Genomic DNA, 19,180 nt, shown 5'->3' on the forward strand with positions numbered 1-19,180 from the left:
TAGAGAAGAGTAGGCCGAAATTCTTCCACAACAATATGATAAAGGACTCCTCCAAGATATTGCTGCTAAAGATGGTTTTTCAAGCTGTTTGATCCTGGGGTGTACTTATTTAAGAAACACTGACAATGTAGAATCTGTTGGGTGTTTATCCACATTTCAGATTAACTTTATTTCAGAATCTGGCTGCATGGTGGTGAGGTTGGTAGGACTGCTGCCTAGCTGCCAGAAGGTCCTGGGTTTGAATCCCAGCCTGGGGTCTTGCTGCATGGAGTTTGCATGTTCTCTCCGGGTTTTCCAGCTTCTTCCCACAGTTCAAAACATGAGTGTTGGGTTAATTAGTCTCTTTGAGTTACCTTTAGGTGTGTGTGTGTTTGGGTGCATAGTTGTGTGTGTCTCTGTGGATGGACCGGCGACCTGTCCAGGGTGTACCCCACAACCCTGCAAGAACAAACGGATACAGACGATGGAAGGAAAAGAACATACCCCTGTTTATTATGTTTTGATAGATAAAACTATGGATCTGAAAAAGGATTACGGGTGTAGTTTCATTTTACTACCTTTTTACTACTGTTAATTTGTAGCAAGACAACCAAACACTTTTGAGAAGTCAAAGGCCAAGAGAGCAGAAATGGTTTCAAATCTGACTGAAATATGTATGTAAGACAGCCTCGCATACATGAAGACACGGCAGAGACGTAGCAGTTGAACCGGAAAGAAACGAAGGTGTTGTTTGTTGAGGTGTGTTAGAGACACGCAGAGAAACATGATGATTTGTTCCCCCTGGGGTTCGTGTTTTATTCATCAGGACTTGATGCATCCAAGTATAGGATCATTCGGTTTTTGGCACCTTTAGAGATTTCATTTTAAATTTGAACAGCACATTAAAAATGAAAAGAAACAAAGAAATGACTAAGGCTGTGTGAATTTTAAAAACAAAAATAAATACATACATACATTTATTTATATATCTTTAAAGAAACCAACCAAACTGTTTAAAAAAGCAGTTTTGTTCAATGTAAATTGTTTGGTTTTTCTGACAATGTAATGAGATAAAATATGCTAAATAATAGTAATAAAAAAGAAATTATAATAATACCACACATGAAAACATTAATACTTTAAACTCTAGCGCCTTTGCTTTTTTCCCCTTATAATAATTAAACTTTAAAACTTAAGTTTCTCAAGAGCAGGTTTGCTGTAATTTTATAGCATGCATTTAATTTCTGAAATTGTGAGTGTCTTAGCTTTTCTTGTATTTCATATTAAACTTGTCTATGTTTTTGTGTCTGGCGTCCTCTTCTTTTTCTTTCCCTCTGCTCCTTCCTTTTGTTTTGCAGAAGTCATGTTTTGGAGTCTTTGCTGGTCGAGCTTTGACTCCTTTGCTTGGCTCTTTCTGATAGGGGGTGGGGTGGCGGGGTTCAACACTCCCGTTACACCAACCCCCCTGAAAAAGAAAGAGAACAGGGACGGAGAAAAAGACGAGAAGGTTCTATTAAAAGAATAAGAATACTCTACTGCTGAATACCTGCGTCTGCTTCTGGTACCTAAAGGACCTTCTCTTGTTCTTGACCTTCGAATAAAGAGATAGAAAAGTCTTTTTCTCCTGTTATCAACAGCACTTGGTTGAATTTCTTCTCTCTTTGTTTTTTGCTTCGGTAAAGTCTGTTATCTCTCGATAATTAATGTAATAATTTATTTATAAAAGAAAGATATATATATACATATATATATATATATATATATATATATATATATATATATATATATATATATATATATAGATAGATAGTACCTTGGTTAGAGATTACAGATTGGGCTACTTCTTACTGAATCCCAAGCTGTAACAATTCACAGTTTTAATGCAAAACAATTAAGAAATTAGTCAAGAAATAAAAACAGGCGTATATTTCTTAGCAGTAGGCTGGCTGAGGGGGAGCTCGACTTGTCGCTCCAATCGAACTCAAGGGCAATGAAATCATGGAACTGATTATCTCGTAAATGCCCACCCCTCCCACCCTTCATTTGGTGCCCCAAACCTCAAAAAGAAAACCTGTCCAAAAATATGACAGATCTCACTCGGGACCACCTGATCCACTCAATCCTGGAACAAGCACACTTGTTCAAACTCTCTCAACAATGGCTATGGAAAAGTCATGCGTTTGAATAAAAAGAATGAATGTCTATAAACATGGAAATCCAACTTCTCCAAGGGCGGACTGCGCCCACAGGGCTTTCCTGTGTCTCCTGAACTCCACTGAGCTTGCCAGGCCTTTTTTCACTCTCTCATACAGGCGTGGTTCGGCGGTTTGCTGTGTTGGTGTGGCTCGAGTCTTTCAGGTCCTTCTGGATGCAGTTGTGGACTTGAAGGAAGTTGTGGTCCCTCTCAGAGTTGTAGGTGGCCGTGGGCGTACCAGATGACTTGAGGGTGTCCCGGGGGAGTGTGTACATGGAGATCTCTGTGGATGGCAGCGCGCTGAAGCCCTTGAGGCCCACAGGTGAGGCGTCACGGGAATGTGATGGGTCTGTGGATCGGGAAGAGGAGCGCGAACGACGCCTGTAGCGATAACGATAGCTGGGGATCCGCGTTATGGCCGAGCCTTGGAGGTAGTCAGCTGCGCGTGCCCCTATCCGCAGCTGTCGATGGCGGTCGATGAACATGTGCACGGCCAAGACGCCAACCATCTCAGCCATAATAAAGGATAGGGCACCAAAGTAGAAGGACCAGCCGTATGAATAGCTGTTCTTCTTTGAGTCGCTTTTTGAAGGGTCTCCCGCATTGGCTGATATGTACACAATGATCCCGATAATGTTGCTCAGACCTGTTGGATTGGACGTTGTAGAGTGGTCATCAATGAAGATTGGATAGAAGAAAAAAAACAGGAAAATATAAAGAAAAAAGAGAAAAGACAGAGTGTCAGCTGAAAAGAGCTCCTAGTGTTATTATCTGATCAACTGTTCAATGTCATACAAGGAACAGAATATGTGCTTCAACTTGTTAGTCTAGTCATAGAGAATATTTTGACATGGTAAGTGCTGAAAGATGGATAATAGGGAAAGTGTGTCAGGGACAGCATATTTTTAGAGATGAATCCCAAAGGGTGACGTTTAGCCTAGCAACAAGATCAAGAGAAAAGACCAGAATACGAAAGAAGAAATGACTTATAGCTCAGGTACAACAGATGACCAAAAGTCAGACATTTCAGACTGTAAATTATGTTTTATATCTTCTATAAATCAAACTGGAAAAAAAAGAAAAACTTTCTCCTTATGATTTCTTCAGTTTTGGCTTTTTTGTCACACTTAAGTGTTTCAGATTATCAAACAAAAATTATTTTGAGACACAGAAATCCTGAGTAAATAAAAATGTAATTTCTTTTTAGTTAAATAAGGGGAACATTTCCAAACCAACTTGGACCTACATGAAAAGTAAAAACCACCTGAACCTTACAAATGGTTGTGCCACCGTTTGTGGTAACAATTGCAAGCAAGTCTTTTTTGCAGTAAATTGCAATGAGGGCTTTGCATCACTGTAGAGTAATTTTGACCCACTCTTCTTTACAGAATTTTTTTAATTCAGCCACATTGGAGGGTTTTGGAGTGTAAATGCCTGTTTAAGGTTGTGCTACAGCATCTCAATCAGATTTAATTCCTGACTTTGACGAGGCCACTCCAAAACCTTCATTTATTTTTTTGGAGCCATTCAGTGTCGGACTTGCTAGTGTGCTTTGGATCATTGTCCTGCTGTTTAACACAAATGTACTTGAACTTCAGGTCACAAACCGACGACCAGACATTCTCCTACAGGAGTTTCTGGTGGAGAGCAGAATTCATGGTTTATTTGACCACAACAATTCATCCAGGTCCAAAAAGGAACAAAGCAATCCCAAACCATCACACTACCATCACCATGCATAACTACCGGTGTACTTTTCTTTTTCCAAAATGTGTGTTAGCTTTACTCCAGATCAAATTGGACACACACCTTCCACAAAGTTCCACTTTTGTCTCATCAGTCCACAGAATATTTTCCCAAAAGTCTTGGTAAACATCATAATGTTTTTGAGAAATGTGAGAAGTACCTTGTTGTATTATTATTTGTTCATCAATGGTTTTCACCTTGAAACTCTACCACTGATGTCATTTTTGCCCAGTCTCCTTATCACTGTTGAATCATGAACACTGACCTTGGTTCAGCCAAGTAGGGTGTGTTGTGCTTTGGATGTTGTTCTGGGTTCTTTTGTGACCTTCCGGATGAGTCATTGACACAGTCTCGCAATAATTCTGGCCACTCCTGGGAAAGTTCACTGCAGTTCTGGTTTTTGTTTGTAGACCTTTCAAGCCCAATCAAAATTAGTTTCCTGCTGTTTTCTTTAAATTAGGGGCCCAATGTGTTGCTTTTTGATATATTTTAGCCTACTTTATGTTGCCAGACAAGTTCTATTTAAGTGATTTGTTGTTTCTAAAGATCTGTCAGTATTCCGGCCTGGGTGGTGCTAGTGAAATTGAACCAAAAATGTTGCTTAATCCCAGTAATTCATGATTTAACAAGGGAGGTAATTGCTTAGGGCCAGGTTGGTTTAGATAGATTTTTTACCTTTAATAAATGAAATCATAATTTAAAAACTCTTTTTGTATTTACTCTGGTTGTTTTAGCCTTAAAAAATTGTATCATGGTGTGAAGCATTTAGGCATGATAAAAATGCAAAAACAGAATAAATCTGTAAGGAGGAGAAATCATTTACTTAACAGCACTGCTTTATAAAGTGAAATTGTAAGAAAGCTGATATATTACATCCAATACATGTTTGGCTATCAACAAATTAACAAGCCACACAGTCATTTGTTTGTCAAGTTACTTGATAAGAACTGGTCAATTAAACTTGTTTAAGTCACATATTTAGAATTAATGTCCTGCTTCCTGTCTTATTTAGCTGGTGTTTGACTCACCTGCAGACACAAAGAAGATCCCTGCACTGAGGATGATGTTGTGGCGTGACTTGTAGAACTCACTGGCAGCTATACACAGACCTCCCATGAAGAGCAGGATGACACTGAGGATGGGGAAGATGCTGGAAGCTCGCACCGCACCTGGAGGTAAGACGAGGACATGTAAATGCAGGATAGAAAGAACCAGTGTTTGATTCAGAGTTTAGTCAGAAATGATGATAAAAAGAAGGACAAAGAAAACAGGAAAATGTGACGCACTGACAATCAAAGAAAGAGAAGCACATTAGGATCTAATTCAGCACTGGATCCTTGTGGGAAAGCACATCCTAATCAACACCCTATCAGGTCTGTGAAAGACTATCAACACTGTGAAGTGAGTGTGCATCCCTACAGCGAGCCTGTTCCCCTGCCTTATGTAATCCTCCTCTTACACTCTACCTCTCTGTCGTTCAGAACAGTTCTGCAGCACCATCAGAGCTAGCTAGTCGTTTTCAGCACCAATACCACATTCTTTCAAACTGAGTAACATACTGTATATAGAACTACGTTTTAGTGCAACAAATTATTCCAGTTTAAGATAAAATGAGATTGTAGCCTGCAGAACAAACTATTCCAGTGGGTCTGCACATCCTATTGGAGTCTTTTCATCGGGTGGTTAAGATGCTTCTAGTTATCTACGAGACTGCAGTAGGCTAAGGTAGAATGTTTAAAATGTCTTATAGTTTCCCTCCGACTGCCACAACATTGACTACACTTCTTTGATCCAAAAAGCCAAGAATCACCTGCAGCAACACACGCAGGCCCAGGAATCCGGCATAACCTTTGGCTTTCATCATGTTTTTGGCGAAATTGTGTAGCATCACAAGAACATAACTGTTGGGAACCCTTCACATCTGAAGCATGCTATGTAACAAACCTTTGATGGTTTAGCTTGTGTGTGACAAGCAGTAAATTCTTCATCTACCCACTGTTACTTAAACTGATTCAGGCCACTGGGCTAACACTGCTTGCCCAAAGATTAGTGGTGAAGCTAGTGACTGAAACAACTTGCAGCAGAAGGTGGAAATGCCTCTTCACAAAATCTGGGCGAAGCTGTCAGTGACGTGATGGCAGCCAGGGTTACATCGGGTCCAGTACACTGAGAAGACGTCAAAATCTCGTCTTATCAACAACAGGCAACAATGGATCATCAAGGGCAATGTACTAGGTGAACAACTCTGTTATTTCACTGCTAGGGGGTTGTCCCAGAATGTCTTCATCATCTTCTTCAGAGTTTGCTGCAGATTTAGCTACTGTGGTTTCTCACTGCTCCTTTGAACTCAATGTTGTGTTGACTTTTTAGATCTTTTATTAAAATACAAGTGAAAGTGCTTGAATTCGATCATTCTCTTAACTGTTCAGAGAAAAGGTTGCAGTCAGCATTGCTGTTTTCAACTTTGTTCACTAGGAAAGAGCTCCACACAGCAGAGATCACTCCTTCTCTACCATCGAACCCTTAAGTTAGAGAAGAACATCAGGATACATTCAAGTGGTGTCGCCTCTGTTTCATGCTGCATCGCTTACTAGGTTGGAGTATGTGTGTGCAGACTGATGCTGTTTATCGCAGGGAAAATGTAGCTCCTGTCAAACTGGTATCCTGTAGTGTTGGAGCTCTTTAATGAATGCAAGAATGACTACATGTACATGGTATTGGACAAATACCACATGCTGGCATCGGTATCGACCCTTCCCTAGTTTTTGGGACCTTCATGTGAAAAAAGTCCCTAAAAAAGGGCTTTAAGGCTCGGGCATATTTCTGGCCACACTGCAGTGCAGAGGAAGGCTGCTGGTGCCCTTGAAACAAGACAGCATCCTTACAGCCAATTATCAAGAAGCAGAAACTAGAAGTGGAGTATGATGTTACTTTTGAGGTCAGGCAGGGTCATTGGATGGCTGCACAGCATCCTGAGGTGTCAGGTAAAATCAGAGTCATGGCCTGAGTAGCAGACCAGAGTCATTCAGGAGAAACTGTGTGAAAGTGTCCCATACGGTCACCTCCTGTTTAACATGCACACTTAAACTTTTATCAGGGTGGTTAAATTTTCACCACTTCACCTCATCTCCCCATGTACTTGCCTGCCTCAGCACTTCCCCAGTTTCTCCCCCAAAGTGCTGACGCTGGGCTGTGTGGCTCATGCTGAACTTGGCTGCCTGTAACTCCACAGGCACCAGCCGGGGGTCCCGGGGGCCCATCTTCCTGCCTATACCTGCTGACATTCATCACTGCCTTCCTTGCTTTGCTCTTTATCCCACATTCGTTTAGCCCTAGAACCATAAGACTTTGTGGCGGCTGCAAGGCATGGCTGGAAAGTCACCCTGAGCTCACACTTGAGCTGACAGGATACAGTTAACAGCTGCTGCGCCAAGGGGAAGCAACAGCTGGCTGGATGCTCGCACTGTTGGGCTCCCACCTTCAGCACAAAACACAACCAATAAGACCGTGGTTCTTTGGACTGACTGACAAAGCAATCACTTTTTACTGTAGACTACCCAATCTTTGATTTTTTTTTGCTAAAACTTGCCATATTGCAAAGGAGAGACAAATAAGCATCCTTTGACTGCGTTGTGTTAAAGATCATCGAAAGTTGTTGTGATTGGCTTGAAATAGCGATGTGAATATTTCTGCTTTTTACATCATTGATTTTGGATTACAGCAATTACTATGTTCTGGTCTTGTTTTCTCTGAGGATACTAAATTAAAATTAAATGGGAAATATGACTTCCTTTTAACGCATTTTCTTTTTTTTTTTATGAAGGCAGTCATCTGTAGATTCACTTAAATTCCAATATTTACAGAGATATTTACACATCATTTTTTGGAGGTTACAGTTGGCATTATTTTAGGTTAGGAATCCAAACCTGTACTGTTTGTCTTAAATTACCACATAAGTATTCAATAATTATCTTGAAATTTTTTTAACATTAATTACTTTTATTTAAATTAATAGTTATCCATTGATAATTTAACATTTAATTCACCTAGTTTAAAGCAGCTCAGAGAAAAATAATAGAAACATATTTAAATTTGTTAATGGTGAACTTCTGAATCAATCAAACAAAACAATATGACATATTTTTTTTTTTACCTTTGTAATGACTAAATTAAAACCTGTTTTTCAATGTTGTTATATTGTCCACTCCTTCATTATGTATTGCACCAATTAGGGTTTGAAGGTTTTTTTTCTCAGTCTGAGCTGGAGGATTTTAATAATGCTAGGAAACTAATTTCTTAATTAACATTTAAAACCTTTGTTCTCAAGATATTCAAATGTAATGTTAAAATGAGGCACAGGAACTGATCAACCGAAAATTGACCAAGTCCGATTTCAGGTTATTGCATCTCTAAAGTAAAATGTTTGTTTCTGCAGCTATCTCTACATTTTAAATGAGCGGCAACTGTAAGGGATTTTCAGGTAAATGAAAGATTGTTGAACTAGTAAATAAACAGAAGAGGAAGTGGTTTTATTTTGACATTTTCTCCAGAGTCCTTTTATACAGGGTTGATTTGGAAAAACATTCATGTGGTCATTATTATGAAGTTAGAGCTAATATGAACAGCCATTAAAATCCCATAACCCAGGTCACTGGCTAATAATCAAGACCATCCTTTCACAGTAAAACATTCCCAGCAGATGCAGTTTGTTGCTCACATACTGGCTTTTTTACACTCTTCATTACATAAAATGAAAACTGGTACTAAGACTCAAGTCTCAGACCAGGAGTCCAAGTCAAGCCTCAAGTCTTTAGGGCAAAAGTCGAAGTTGAGTCTGAAGGTTTTCATTTTTGTGACTTAAGTGTGACTAGAGTCGGAATAAATATTTGTTTCTGCTGAATTTGCACTCAAATATTATTTCTCAAAGTCCAAAAAAGGCAGCTGCCAAACATCCAAGGTCTATGTGATACAGGATCCCAAATGGGTGGAGTAGAGAGAGATGTCCTTATCCTCCCTACTCTGTTTCTTTTCTGAGCAGAAGGAGGGTCAGATAGATGGAAGTCTGGGGAAAATTATTAAACTAAACCCATTCTTCAATTGGTTTATTTCAGGAACAAGCTCAGCATCTTCATCCCCTTCTGCTTGCCAAACTGACCACAACCCTTCCCTGCTCATGGAGCCTGCTACTGGTCCATCAGTGTCCACCAGCTCTTTTCTTTCTGTGTCTCTAGAGGTCATGGGAAGAGGCAGCTGGGAATACTAAACTGGAACAAGGCTGCAGGTCCAGATAGTGTCAGCCCTTGAGTCTTGAAGGCCAGGGTGGATCAGCCAAGTGGGATTTTGCAGCATCCCTTCAACCTTAGCCTGACCCATGACAAGGGTCCAGCATTGTGGAAGACATCCCACCTTGTTCCAGTACCTAAAGAACCTCATCCATCAGTCAACTATAGACCTGTTGCCCTGACATCCAGCATTATTAAAGTCCTGGAGAGGCTCCAGCTGGCCCACCGGAGGAAGCAAACAAGCACCTTTTAGGACCCTCTGCAGCTTGCTTAGCACCATGGAGTTGAAGATGTCATCAAACACCTGCTTCTGGACAATCAGGCAGCACTGTGAGGACCATGTTCTCCAGAACATTCAACACAATTCAACCTGATTTGCTTTGTCAGAAACTCCAGAAGACTCAGGTGGCGGCCTCAACAATTTCCTGGATCAAAGAGTACCTGACAAACAGACCACAGTTTGTGAGACTGAATGGTTGTGTTGTCAGCAACACAGGAATGTGAACAACACAGAGGAGATCATTGTAGATTTCAGGAGAAACAGGAATTATACATGTCAAACATGGGGTGGTGGAGTATATATATACACCTTGGTGTTTACCTAGGTAACAGGCTAGAGAGGCAACCGGTAAGCTGTCTACAAGAAGGGAAAGAGCAGGCTGTAATTATTCAGGTTACATAGGTCCTTCAGTGTCTGGAGCAAGATGCAGTAGATCTTCTAAATGTCTGTTGGGGGGAGTGCAATCTCTTATGCCATAATTTGTTGAGGTAGCAGGATCGGAGCCAGAGACTTTAAAAAGCTGATGAAGAAGGTTGGTTCTGTTCTGGAACCTCTAGAGATGATTGTGCAAAGAAGGATTCTTCATAAAATGAAGAAAATGACAGAGAACCTGAGGATTCTCTTCATGAGACAGTCATACAACAACAGACTATCAGAGGCTTCTCACTTAATCTGCTGACTCAAATCTGCTGCAACACAGAATGCCACAGGAGATCAATCCACAGCCATCTATCTGTAATAATTCTTTAAAAAGAACATAGTCACTATTTCATCTAATTTACTTTGGACTTAAGGAAGTAGTTTGAATTAAGCTGATTTATATAACTTCAAGCATTTAAATAAAAGAAAATGTGTTTCTACCTGAACATTTTATGTCACTATTAGACATCATGACGTGCTCATGGCTTTCTTTAACCTTGCTTGAAACAGCTTGACCTCTTGGAACCAATCTGTATGATAAAGAAGACTTTAATGGCTCTTTTCATCTTTCCCTTCAGGTTCGTCTTTGCCCATGATCATCTCCCCCAGCAAAGTCCCTCAAAAAGTCTGTTTTCACCTCAGTCTCTTGTGTAATTTGCTGTCAGTCAGAGGATGAGATAGTTTAAAAGATAAAATTTCATCTCGTTCTCCTGCTCTCCTTGTCTCCTTGCTCGTCCATGGGGAATTGTGGGGTTTAGAGTTACCGGTGAGGGCGGCTTGATTAAATATTAAGTTGTCCTAAGAGTTGACCCCGCTCCTGTGTCCCACTCTGAAATCTTTTAAAATTTCCAAACATCTCTGCCTCCATTCCTGAAAGTACTGACATGGTCATTCACAGCACATTACGAGGGAGAAGGCAAGGGGCCTTGCTTTCATCCATCAGTTTCATTTGCCAGGACAAAAGAGGAGAAGAGGGCCAGCTGGATTTATTGATTGCTGACAGTGGGATGGTTAATGGTGCAAGATCTCAAGGTGACACTAAAGTTGAAAAAAAAATTATTTGCAGACAAATGAGAAAAAGGAAAGTTGTTTTTAATTTCTTTCTGGACGTTTTGTTCAGCTGTATGATCGAGCAAATTTAAAATCTTTTTAAACATCTTTTTCCCAATTTTTCACATTTTCTTACAGAAACAAGCAGAAAGTTTTGTGCAATCATTTTTGATATTGGCAAAACAATAAAAAATTCTGCTTCAGATGTAGGAGAATCTAAAAAGCAAAGCAATATTTTAACTTTCTAAGGAAAAAGGGGTCAAGGCTTTGCATGGCTTTGAGCATCAGCTACCCAGAAGTGCTTCTCCAATCCCGAAATTTCCCTACATTCACATTCAATGCTCTGAAAAGTGCAGTGACCTTCAGAGTGACCTCCCAGCCTGCTGGGCGCCTACTGTGGGATCACGCTGCAGTTTGCTGCACCAACATGCCCCTGGGATTGGCTGACCATGCTCTACCTCTGAAGGAAACGCTGAAATCCCTGCAGATTTTTCATGCCAGGATGCATCCAGTTCTCGTGCATAAATACAGAGCATGCGAGTGCTCGCTTGTCATTTGATGAAGCCGTGTTTCAGAGCAGAAGACAGGGTCATAACCGATCCCCCAAGGCAGTATGGAAAGCTGCTTTATTTACAACCAGTCCTTTCTTCCTGTGTTCTTCAGGTTACGCATCTTCACGTTTTATTTTTAAGGATTGGCCCTGTCAGAATGTTGTATTCTGCCTGGGGGGATGTTTAAGTATGGCAGTATCCCTGGGGAAAGCAGGCAGAAAAACTGACAAGCTGACAAAAAAGCAGGGAGCAATTCCTGCTGTAGATGGGGAAAAAACTGTGCAGTCTTGCCCTTCTTTAAATATTACATCATTATATCACATGTTTAGAGAAGATTTTGTACTCAAGATGCCTTTCTTCTTGAAAATTACTACTATATGTTTAACTATGTTGTTTTTGTAACTCGATTGATGATTTTGTAAAACAGGTTTTAGCTACATTTTCTACGTTTATTTCAAAATAGCTATAGTTGTGTCTGTTTGCCTATACATGGATTACAGTTTGAGGTTTTTGGACACTGTCTTTCATGACGGAGGAAGCTCATTTCAGCCGCTTGTATCCGGGATCTCGTTCTTTCGGTCATGACCCAAAGTTCATGGCCATAAGTGAGGGTAGGAACGTAGACCGATTGGTAAATCGAGAGCTTCGCTTCTCGGCTCAGCTTTCTGTTCACCACAACGGACCGGCACAGCGCCCCCATTACTGCGGCAGCCGCACCGATCCGTCTGTCGATCTCCCGCTCCATTCTTCCCTCACTCGTGAACAAGACCCCAAGATACTTAAACTCCTCCACTTGAGGCAGGACCTCCCTTCCAACCTGAAGAGGAAAAGCCACCCTTTTCTCCGTAGGGTGGCCGGGCACTCCCTTAGAGATAGTGTGAGGAGCTTGGCCATCCGGGAGGGGCTCGGAGTAGAACCGCTGCTCCTCCACATCGAGAGGAGCCAGTTGAGGTGGCTCGGGCATCTATACTAGATGCCTCCTGGACGCCTTCCTCGGGAGGTGTTCCAGGCACGTCCCACCGGGAGGAGGCCCAGGACACGCTGGAGGGACTATGTCTCTCGGCTGGCCTGGGAATGCCTCGGGCTCCCCTTGGAGGAGCTGGAGGAGGTGTCTGGAGAGAGGGACGTCTGGGTGTCTCTGCTGAGTCTGCTGCTCCCGCGACCCGGTCCCGGATAAGCGGAAGACGATGAGTACGAGTCTTTCATAACCTCATTCAGAGATACATGCAGCTTCATTTCAATGACCGTCAAAAGTCACGAAAAGTATTTTTTCATGACTTTTTAAATTTTTAACCCCATAATTCCTTTAATCTCAGTATGCTATTTTTAATAAATCTACATTATTTTTTACTTACTGTGTAAATGTTCCCTTACTCCACAGTCTCTTATTCCTATATTTTTGCTTTTGAAATTTTTACCTTTGTGTGTATCTGCATGCTTCCGTTTGCCTTTCACTTGGCTGCTTGTACACCTCAATATTCTATTCTATTCTATTCTATTCTATTCTATTCTATTCTATTCTATTCTATTCTATTCTATTCTACTCTACTCTACTCTACTCTATTCTATTCTATTCTATTCTATTCTATTCTACTCTACTCTACTCTATTCTACTCTATTCTATTCTATTCTATTCTATTCTATTCTATTATATTATATTCTACTCTACTCTATTCTATTCTATTCTATTCTATTCTACTCTACTCTACTCTATCTATTCTATTCTATTCTATTCTAACAGCTTGTAACACATCTTTTAGCAGCATAAACTCAGTAGTCAGTTTCCTTTAAACCCTATAGAGGTGTAAAACATCTTTAGATGCTTCTGTCCATTGAGATTTGCAGAGATTTAGTTCTGTACTTCTACTAAGGTCCCACTACATTGTTTCAGGTATGGACTTTGACTGGGTCATTGCACCTAGTGATGGTGTCAGATGACACAGAAACATCGGCACATGCGCCGAGCAAACAAGACGCCATGCCCCGCGTCGGCGCACGTATCACCTTAAGGAAAACCACGTGACCGATACAGTTCCTGTGTGTTTGGTTGTGAACGCACCAAATTGTATTTATAAGGTAGAAAATGTATCGACACGTTTGTGGGTTTTGTTGGATGGAGATAGTTTGTGTTCTTTGATTGCGCTGGTTTTTGGCTCGTATTTGAAAACCGGCATGGATCATCCAAGAAAGAGAAAGTCTTCTCCCGTGTAGGATCATTTTGATTTAATCACGGAGAATAAGGTAAAGGATTATTTTATTCTCATTTCCACTTTTGATCATTTTTCTTTTGGCGATTGATGAGGCTGTAGTGAATATGATCATTACAGACTGTCAACTGCTTAGCCTTGTGGAGGTGAAGGTACGTGAAACAAAGTGATGAATGGGTGTTATACATGTTAACAAAGTATATGCATGTTATGTGATTTCATTCATTATTCTTCTCCATTTGTGTTATTAATTTTAGGCTATCAAGACCATGATTAGCCAAAGAAAGTCGGAGAAATGATTTGTAAACGGTGCAGTCGCCTCGGCCCAAACTTGTTACCACAGATGATGTTTCTAAATAAAAATGTTAATGAACCTTGTTCAGTCTGTTTCCAGTCTTTATTGAATTTGCCTGCAATGACTTTTTAAATCCAACAGATGTCACTGCAGGTGATACAGCAACACAGTTTCAACACAGTGTCGACACAGTTTGGAAAAGGTGCCATACACCCAATGAGGCCTCATCTGCCCATCACTAATTGCACCATCTTGATCATTTTCTATTTCAGACATTCTGTTGTAGATTTGAAGCTATGTTTAGAATTGTCACCATGGTGATACAACAGTTTAGGCAAATCATCATCCCTCCTCCACCGTGCTTGACTTGTTTTATAGCAGATGATGCTGGATTTGTTTTTTGTTTGTTTAAAGACGGTGCTGTGTCTTATGGGCAACAGTTTCTACTTTGGTCTCATTTGCCCATAAGACGTTGTTTCATAATTTTTGTAGTTTATTCAGATGCAACTATGCAAACCTACATTATGCTGCCATATTATTTTTAAAGTGACAAGAATGTCTCCTGGAAAACCTTGTGAGTAAAACCTTTAGTATTTACCTTATTGTCCGGTTACAAACCTTAACATTTAACATGCTAACTGAAGCCAGTAGTGTTTCATTGTCAAATTTCTCTAAGCATATTGTGTCATTAGGGACAGTGGCCCTGAGTGGATTGTCAACTATCTTCTCTTTGACCCATTTGTGAATAATCTATCTTACTGTAGAATGCTGGACCTCAAACAATTTGAAAAGCCTTGTAATCCTTCCCAAACTGATGGATGGCATCAAGTGTTTTTAAAAGTCATTGCTGATCACTATCCAGCCTGGCGTTGTGTTAACACACCAGAAGAGTCTACAGTAGCAACTTCTGCTTTTTTAGAGGTGCTCACACATACATCTAGTGGAAGCAGCTAGAGTGTACTAAGTTATTCCCTATCTTTGTAGTTGTAACTTGCCAGTAGAGGAGAAAAATATATGCGTTTGAGCACATTTACAACAGGACTGGATTGCCATTAACATCACTTAACCATCTTTTCAGAGCAACTGCGACGCTCATTAGATGTACATCTGTTACAGCTTCACAGTGTACAGAAGAGTCCTGCTGGATGGCGATTATCTCTGCCAGGGTGACATTATTGTGATAGAGGGTGGTTCGGATGGCTGCCGTCTTGGGACATGGTGGTAAAATGCAATGTAAAATGCTGTCATTTTTTTTCAGCACACTTCAAAATGAAAGCTGTGACCTCTGTTCTAACAGCTAATGACAGAGGCGACCGTTGCAGCATTTTGTGTTTCTGAAGGCTTCACCACAGCCCAGAAAGGAGGCTCTCCAGAGTCCTGTGATTAGCAGTGAGGTCGCTGTTTAGATATGGGTTGAGGTCATTTAATTGCAGAACAAACTCTCTTTAATTTCCGCCCAATAACATCCACTGATGTGATACAGACTTGACTTGTATTTCTGAGTCTAACATTATAGTACAAGAGTAAAACAAAATGATATGAAACTGCTCCTTTGTATTTCATAAAGTTACTATAAGTAAAAATACAGTTTCATGAAAAAGTATTTGCCTTTATAAATGTCTTTTTTTTTGCTGAAAATTGGCTTTTAAAATACTTAGGAGAAAGTTTGGCCCACTTTCTTTGCAGAATTGTTTTAATGAGCCATAATAGATGATTTCCAAGCTGGGATGGCCTGGTTAGCAGACTGGTTTGGATATCTTTTTTCCCAAAATAAATAAAGTCACCATTTGAAAACTGCTTCTTGTATTTATTTATCCTTGTTTGAACTGTGGTTGTTGAACAGAAATATTTAAGTCCTTTTTTTCAGATGCATTACATGTTACTCCAACAGAATATAGACTTTTGTTTCCCTTTTCGACTACACCACTGCTTAATACGACCATGGGCTACAATGGTAAAATATGCTAAAGAGGAGTATAACATTACAGTACAGTAATGAGCCATATTGAGTAACGTTGCCTTTAGTGTGCCTTTCCCCTTCTTGCCTGTTGGACCAGTATAGTAATGATGGAAGCTGCCAGCAAGCGTGCCAACAGGCTCGTAGAGTCACAAGGTGCAGGAGCTGATACTGTGTGCACTGTATTGATTGGCACGGCACCGGCTCTGCTTGGTGTCCGAATGCTACTAGTGCTCTGCTGCTGGCTGACAAACTGAGACATAACGCGGCTCGGTTTTGGAGCAACAGTGGATGCCGGCACATGCAGCCTTGGTCCAAATGGTAACGAAATCCCCACCACTGAATGCATCCAAGTGGATTTAGTTTGTGGTCAGAGTTTAAGAGAATTTTCTGATAGACTGCATGCAGAACCAATGACTATAGTGTTTTGTGTTTGAGCTAATTTTACATTAAAGCAAATCGGCATTAAAAATTCCTAATAAGGATTCTTAGATGCTCGTAAATTTCCTTCTGTGCAGCCAGACCTTGTAATTTTTTGATGTGGTCTCTGTCTTTGACTTGTGAGTCATTCGGGTATTAAAAGCTCCTTAACACAAGGGATGAATCAATTTTATGTTGACACACAACTTGCCATTTAGTAAAGAACCAGTTTTAATTTGGATCTTTAGGCACTTTGTTACATCTGTAAAAAAATAGGATATCCTGAAGCCTCGTTCACAAAACTGTTCCGTCATAAAGCCGGAATGACAAACTGCTCTCTAAGCTGCCTCTGACTGTTCATAAATCACCAAGTTAAACCCACCATGTCCCGAAAATCTAAGATTTTCACAATTAAGCAGATGATGTGGAACTAAAGGAGGCATGTAGTGAAACCCAGCAAGGTCGAAAAGAGCGTTACTCATAAAATGTGTCAGAAATTTTTTTAGTCTATTGAGAGCTGAAACAATTAATCACGAGTAATCGATTATTGAAATAATCTTTAACTAATTTAATAATTGAATAATTGTTTACTGGAGTATACTGACATTAAAACCTGCCATTTGCTGGAAGAAAAACCCACTCAGAGCAGTAATTAAGCCAATACTGTACCAAAAATATATAAATTTTGCATTTAAGATTAAAAACCTTCTTTATCAGTTCAGAAACAAGCTCAGCATCCTCCTCTCCTGCTCACAGCCAAACAGACATCCCACCCTCCTTTGACCCACAGGACCCACAGCTGTCCAGTAACACCTCAAATGTTTTATCTGCCACTTCAACCCTAGACCCTTCTGCTTCTACATGTTTGCCTTCAACCATATCAGAAGATACTGATGCTTCCTTTGCTTCCCCCTTCCACCTGTGTGTCTCAAGAAGTCAGGTGAAGATGCAACTGGAGAGACTGAACCGGAATAAGGCTGCAGGTCCAGATCATGTCAGCCCTAGAGTCCTGAAGGCCTGTGCAGAACAGCTCTGTGGGATTCTGCAGCACCTCTTCAACCTTAGCCTGGCCCAGAAGAAGGTTCTGGTGTTGTGGAAGACCTCCTGTCTTGTTCTGGTACCAAAGAAAACTCACCCATCAGTCCTCAATAACTATAGACCTGTTGTCCTGACATCCCACATCATGAAGGTCCTAGAGAGACTCCTGTTGGCCCATCTGAGTAAGCAAACAAACAGACCACAGTTTGTGAGACTGAAGGGTTATGTGTCTAACCAGGTAGTCAGCAGCACAGGAGCACCACAGGGGACTGTACTCTCACCATTCCTTTTCACTCTGTACACCTCAGACTTCCAGTACAAAACAGACTCCTGTCATCTGCAGAAATACTCGGATGATTCTGCAGTCGTGGGGTGGATCAGAGATGGACAAGAAGCTGAGTACAGGAAGGTGGTGGACCGCTTTGTGGCATGGTATGGAGACAATCATCTCATTTTGAACGTGAATAAAACACAGGAGATGATTGTAGATTTTAAGAGAAACAGGAATAAGTCAAAAACTATTTCTATCATGGGAGAAGAAGTGGAGGTGGTGGAGGAGTATAAATACCTCGGTGTTCACCTGGACAACAGACTAGAGTGGAGATGCAACTGTGAAGCCGTCTACAAGAAGGGACAGAGCAGACTGTACTTCTTGAGGAAGCTTAGGTCCTTTGGTGTTTGCAGCAAGATGCTGCATATCTTCTATAAGTCTGTTGTGGAGAGTGTGATCTCTTCTACCATCATCTGCTGGGGAAGCAGCATCAGAACCAGGGACTTAAAAAAGCTCAACAAGCTGATAAAAAAGGCTGGCTCTGTTCTGGGGACTCCTCTGGAACCTCTGGAGATCATTGTGGAAAGAAGGATTCTTCATAAAATGAAGAACATTATGGAGAACCCTGAGCATCCTCTTCATGAGACTGTCCTAAAACAACAGAGTGTCTTCAGTCAGAGGCTTCTTCAGATCTGCTGTAAGACGGAGCGCTACAGGAGATTCTTCCTGCCCACAGCCATCAGCATCTACAGCGGCTCTTTGAAGAAACCTTCATAATGAGCTACAACAATATTTAATTTCCCTTTGGGATTAATAAAGTATTTTTGAGTTGAATTGAATTGAATCTGTTAATAGGCTCTATCCAGAACTCCTCAAGTGACATAGTTTTAGCTTCACCTGCTTCAAATTCAATAAAAAATATCCTATTAAGCACCTTTTGCTATTTGATTAATCGGTTAATTGAAAAAAGAGTCAACAAATTAATCGATAAGGAAAATAATTGTTAGTTGCAGCCCTACTCCTATTCTAAAGGGTTCAAAAAATTGGTTGCATTAGATGCCCTACCGGTTCTCTCCTACATGCCAGCATCACTGCTTCAGCAGTCCAGTGGTACGTGTTGTCTCGGCACATTGCCCTGCAACATGTCTGTTGTGAGGTAATGGCAAAAAAACGTTGCCATGAATCTGGTGTGTTTTTACCTGAAATGCCCAGCTGGTCACACAGGGCTGGTCCCTCCAGCCACAAAGCCGAATAACCTTTACATAAGTCAGCGAATATGGGGCTGTAACTGTCTCCCCCTGTGGCTCAAAGGTTTAATTTTAACCCTTGGTCTTGCAATAAGATTTTGCTGAATTTCCTTTCCTTAAAGACAGGTTTTTCAGATACTGTTCATCTGGTGTAGATGTTTTTAACCACATCATTCCATCCTTTGCGTCCACTTGTCTACTTACATGCTGTTTAATGCACAGACTGCAAAATATAATTTAAAG

At 40.8% G+C, this 19,180-nt stretch overlaps 1 protein-coding gene across 1 annotated transcript in view; it reads right to left on the minus strand.

Annotated features, from left to right (window-relative positions):
- Positions 1 to 767: 767 nt before the first annotated feature.
- Positions 768 to 19,180, minus strand: part of LOC124862256 (voltage-dependent calcium channel gamma-2 subunit) — a 94,714-nt gene continuing 76,301 nt past the window's right edge. The window contains exons 3-4 of the mRNA XM_047356074.1: positions 4,948 to 5,088; positions 768 to 2,819 (exon numbers count right to left, since the gene is read on the minus strand). Of these exons, the coding sequence (XP_047212030.1) occupies positions 2,284 to 2,819; positions 4,948 to 5,088 (677 nt within the window). The 3' untranslated portion in view covers positions 768 to 2,283. The remainder of the gene's footprint in view (positions 2,820 to 4,947; positions 5,089 to 19,180) is intronic.

The sequence above is a fragment of the Girardinichthys multiradiatus genome, chromosome X (genome assembly GCF_021462225.1).
Source record: "Girardinichthys multiradiatus isolate DD_20200921_A chromosome X, DD_fGirMul_XY1, whole genome shotgun sequence".
Taxonomy (NCBI): Eukaryota; Metazoa; Chordata; class Actinopteri; order Cyprinodontiformes; family Goodeidae; genus Girardinichthys; species Girardinichthys multiradiatus.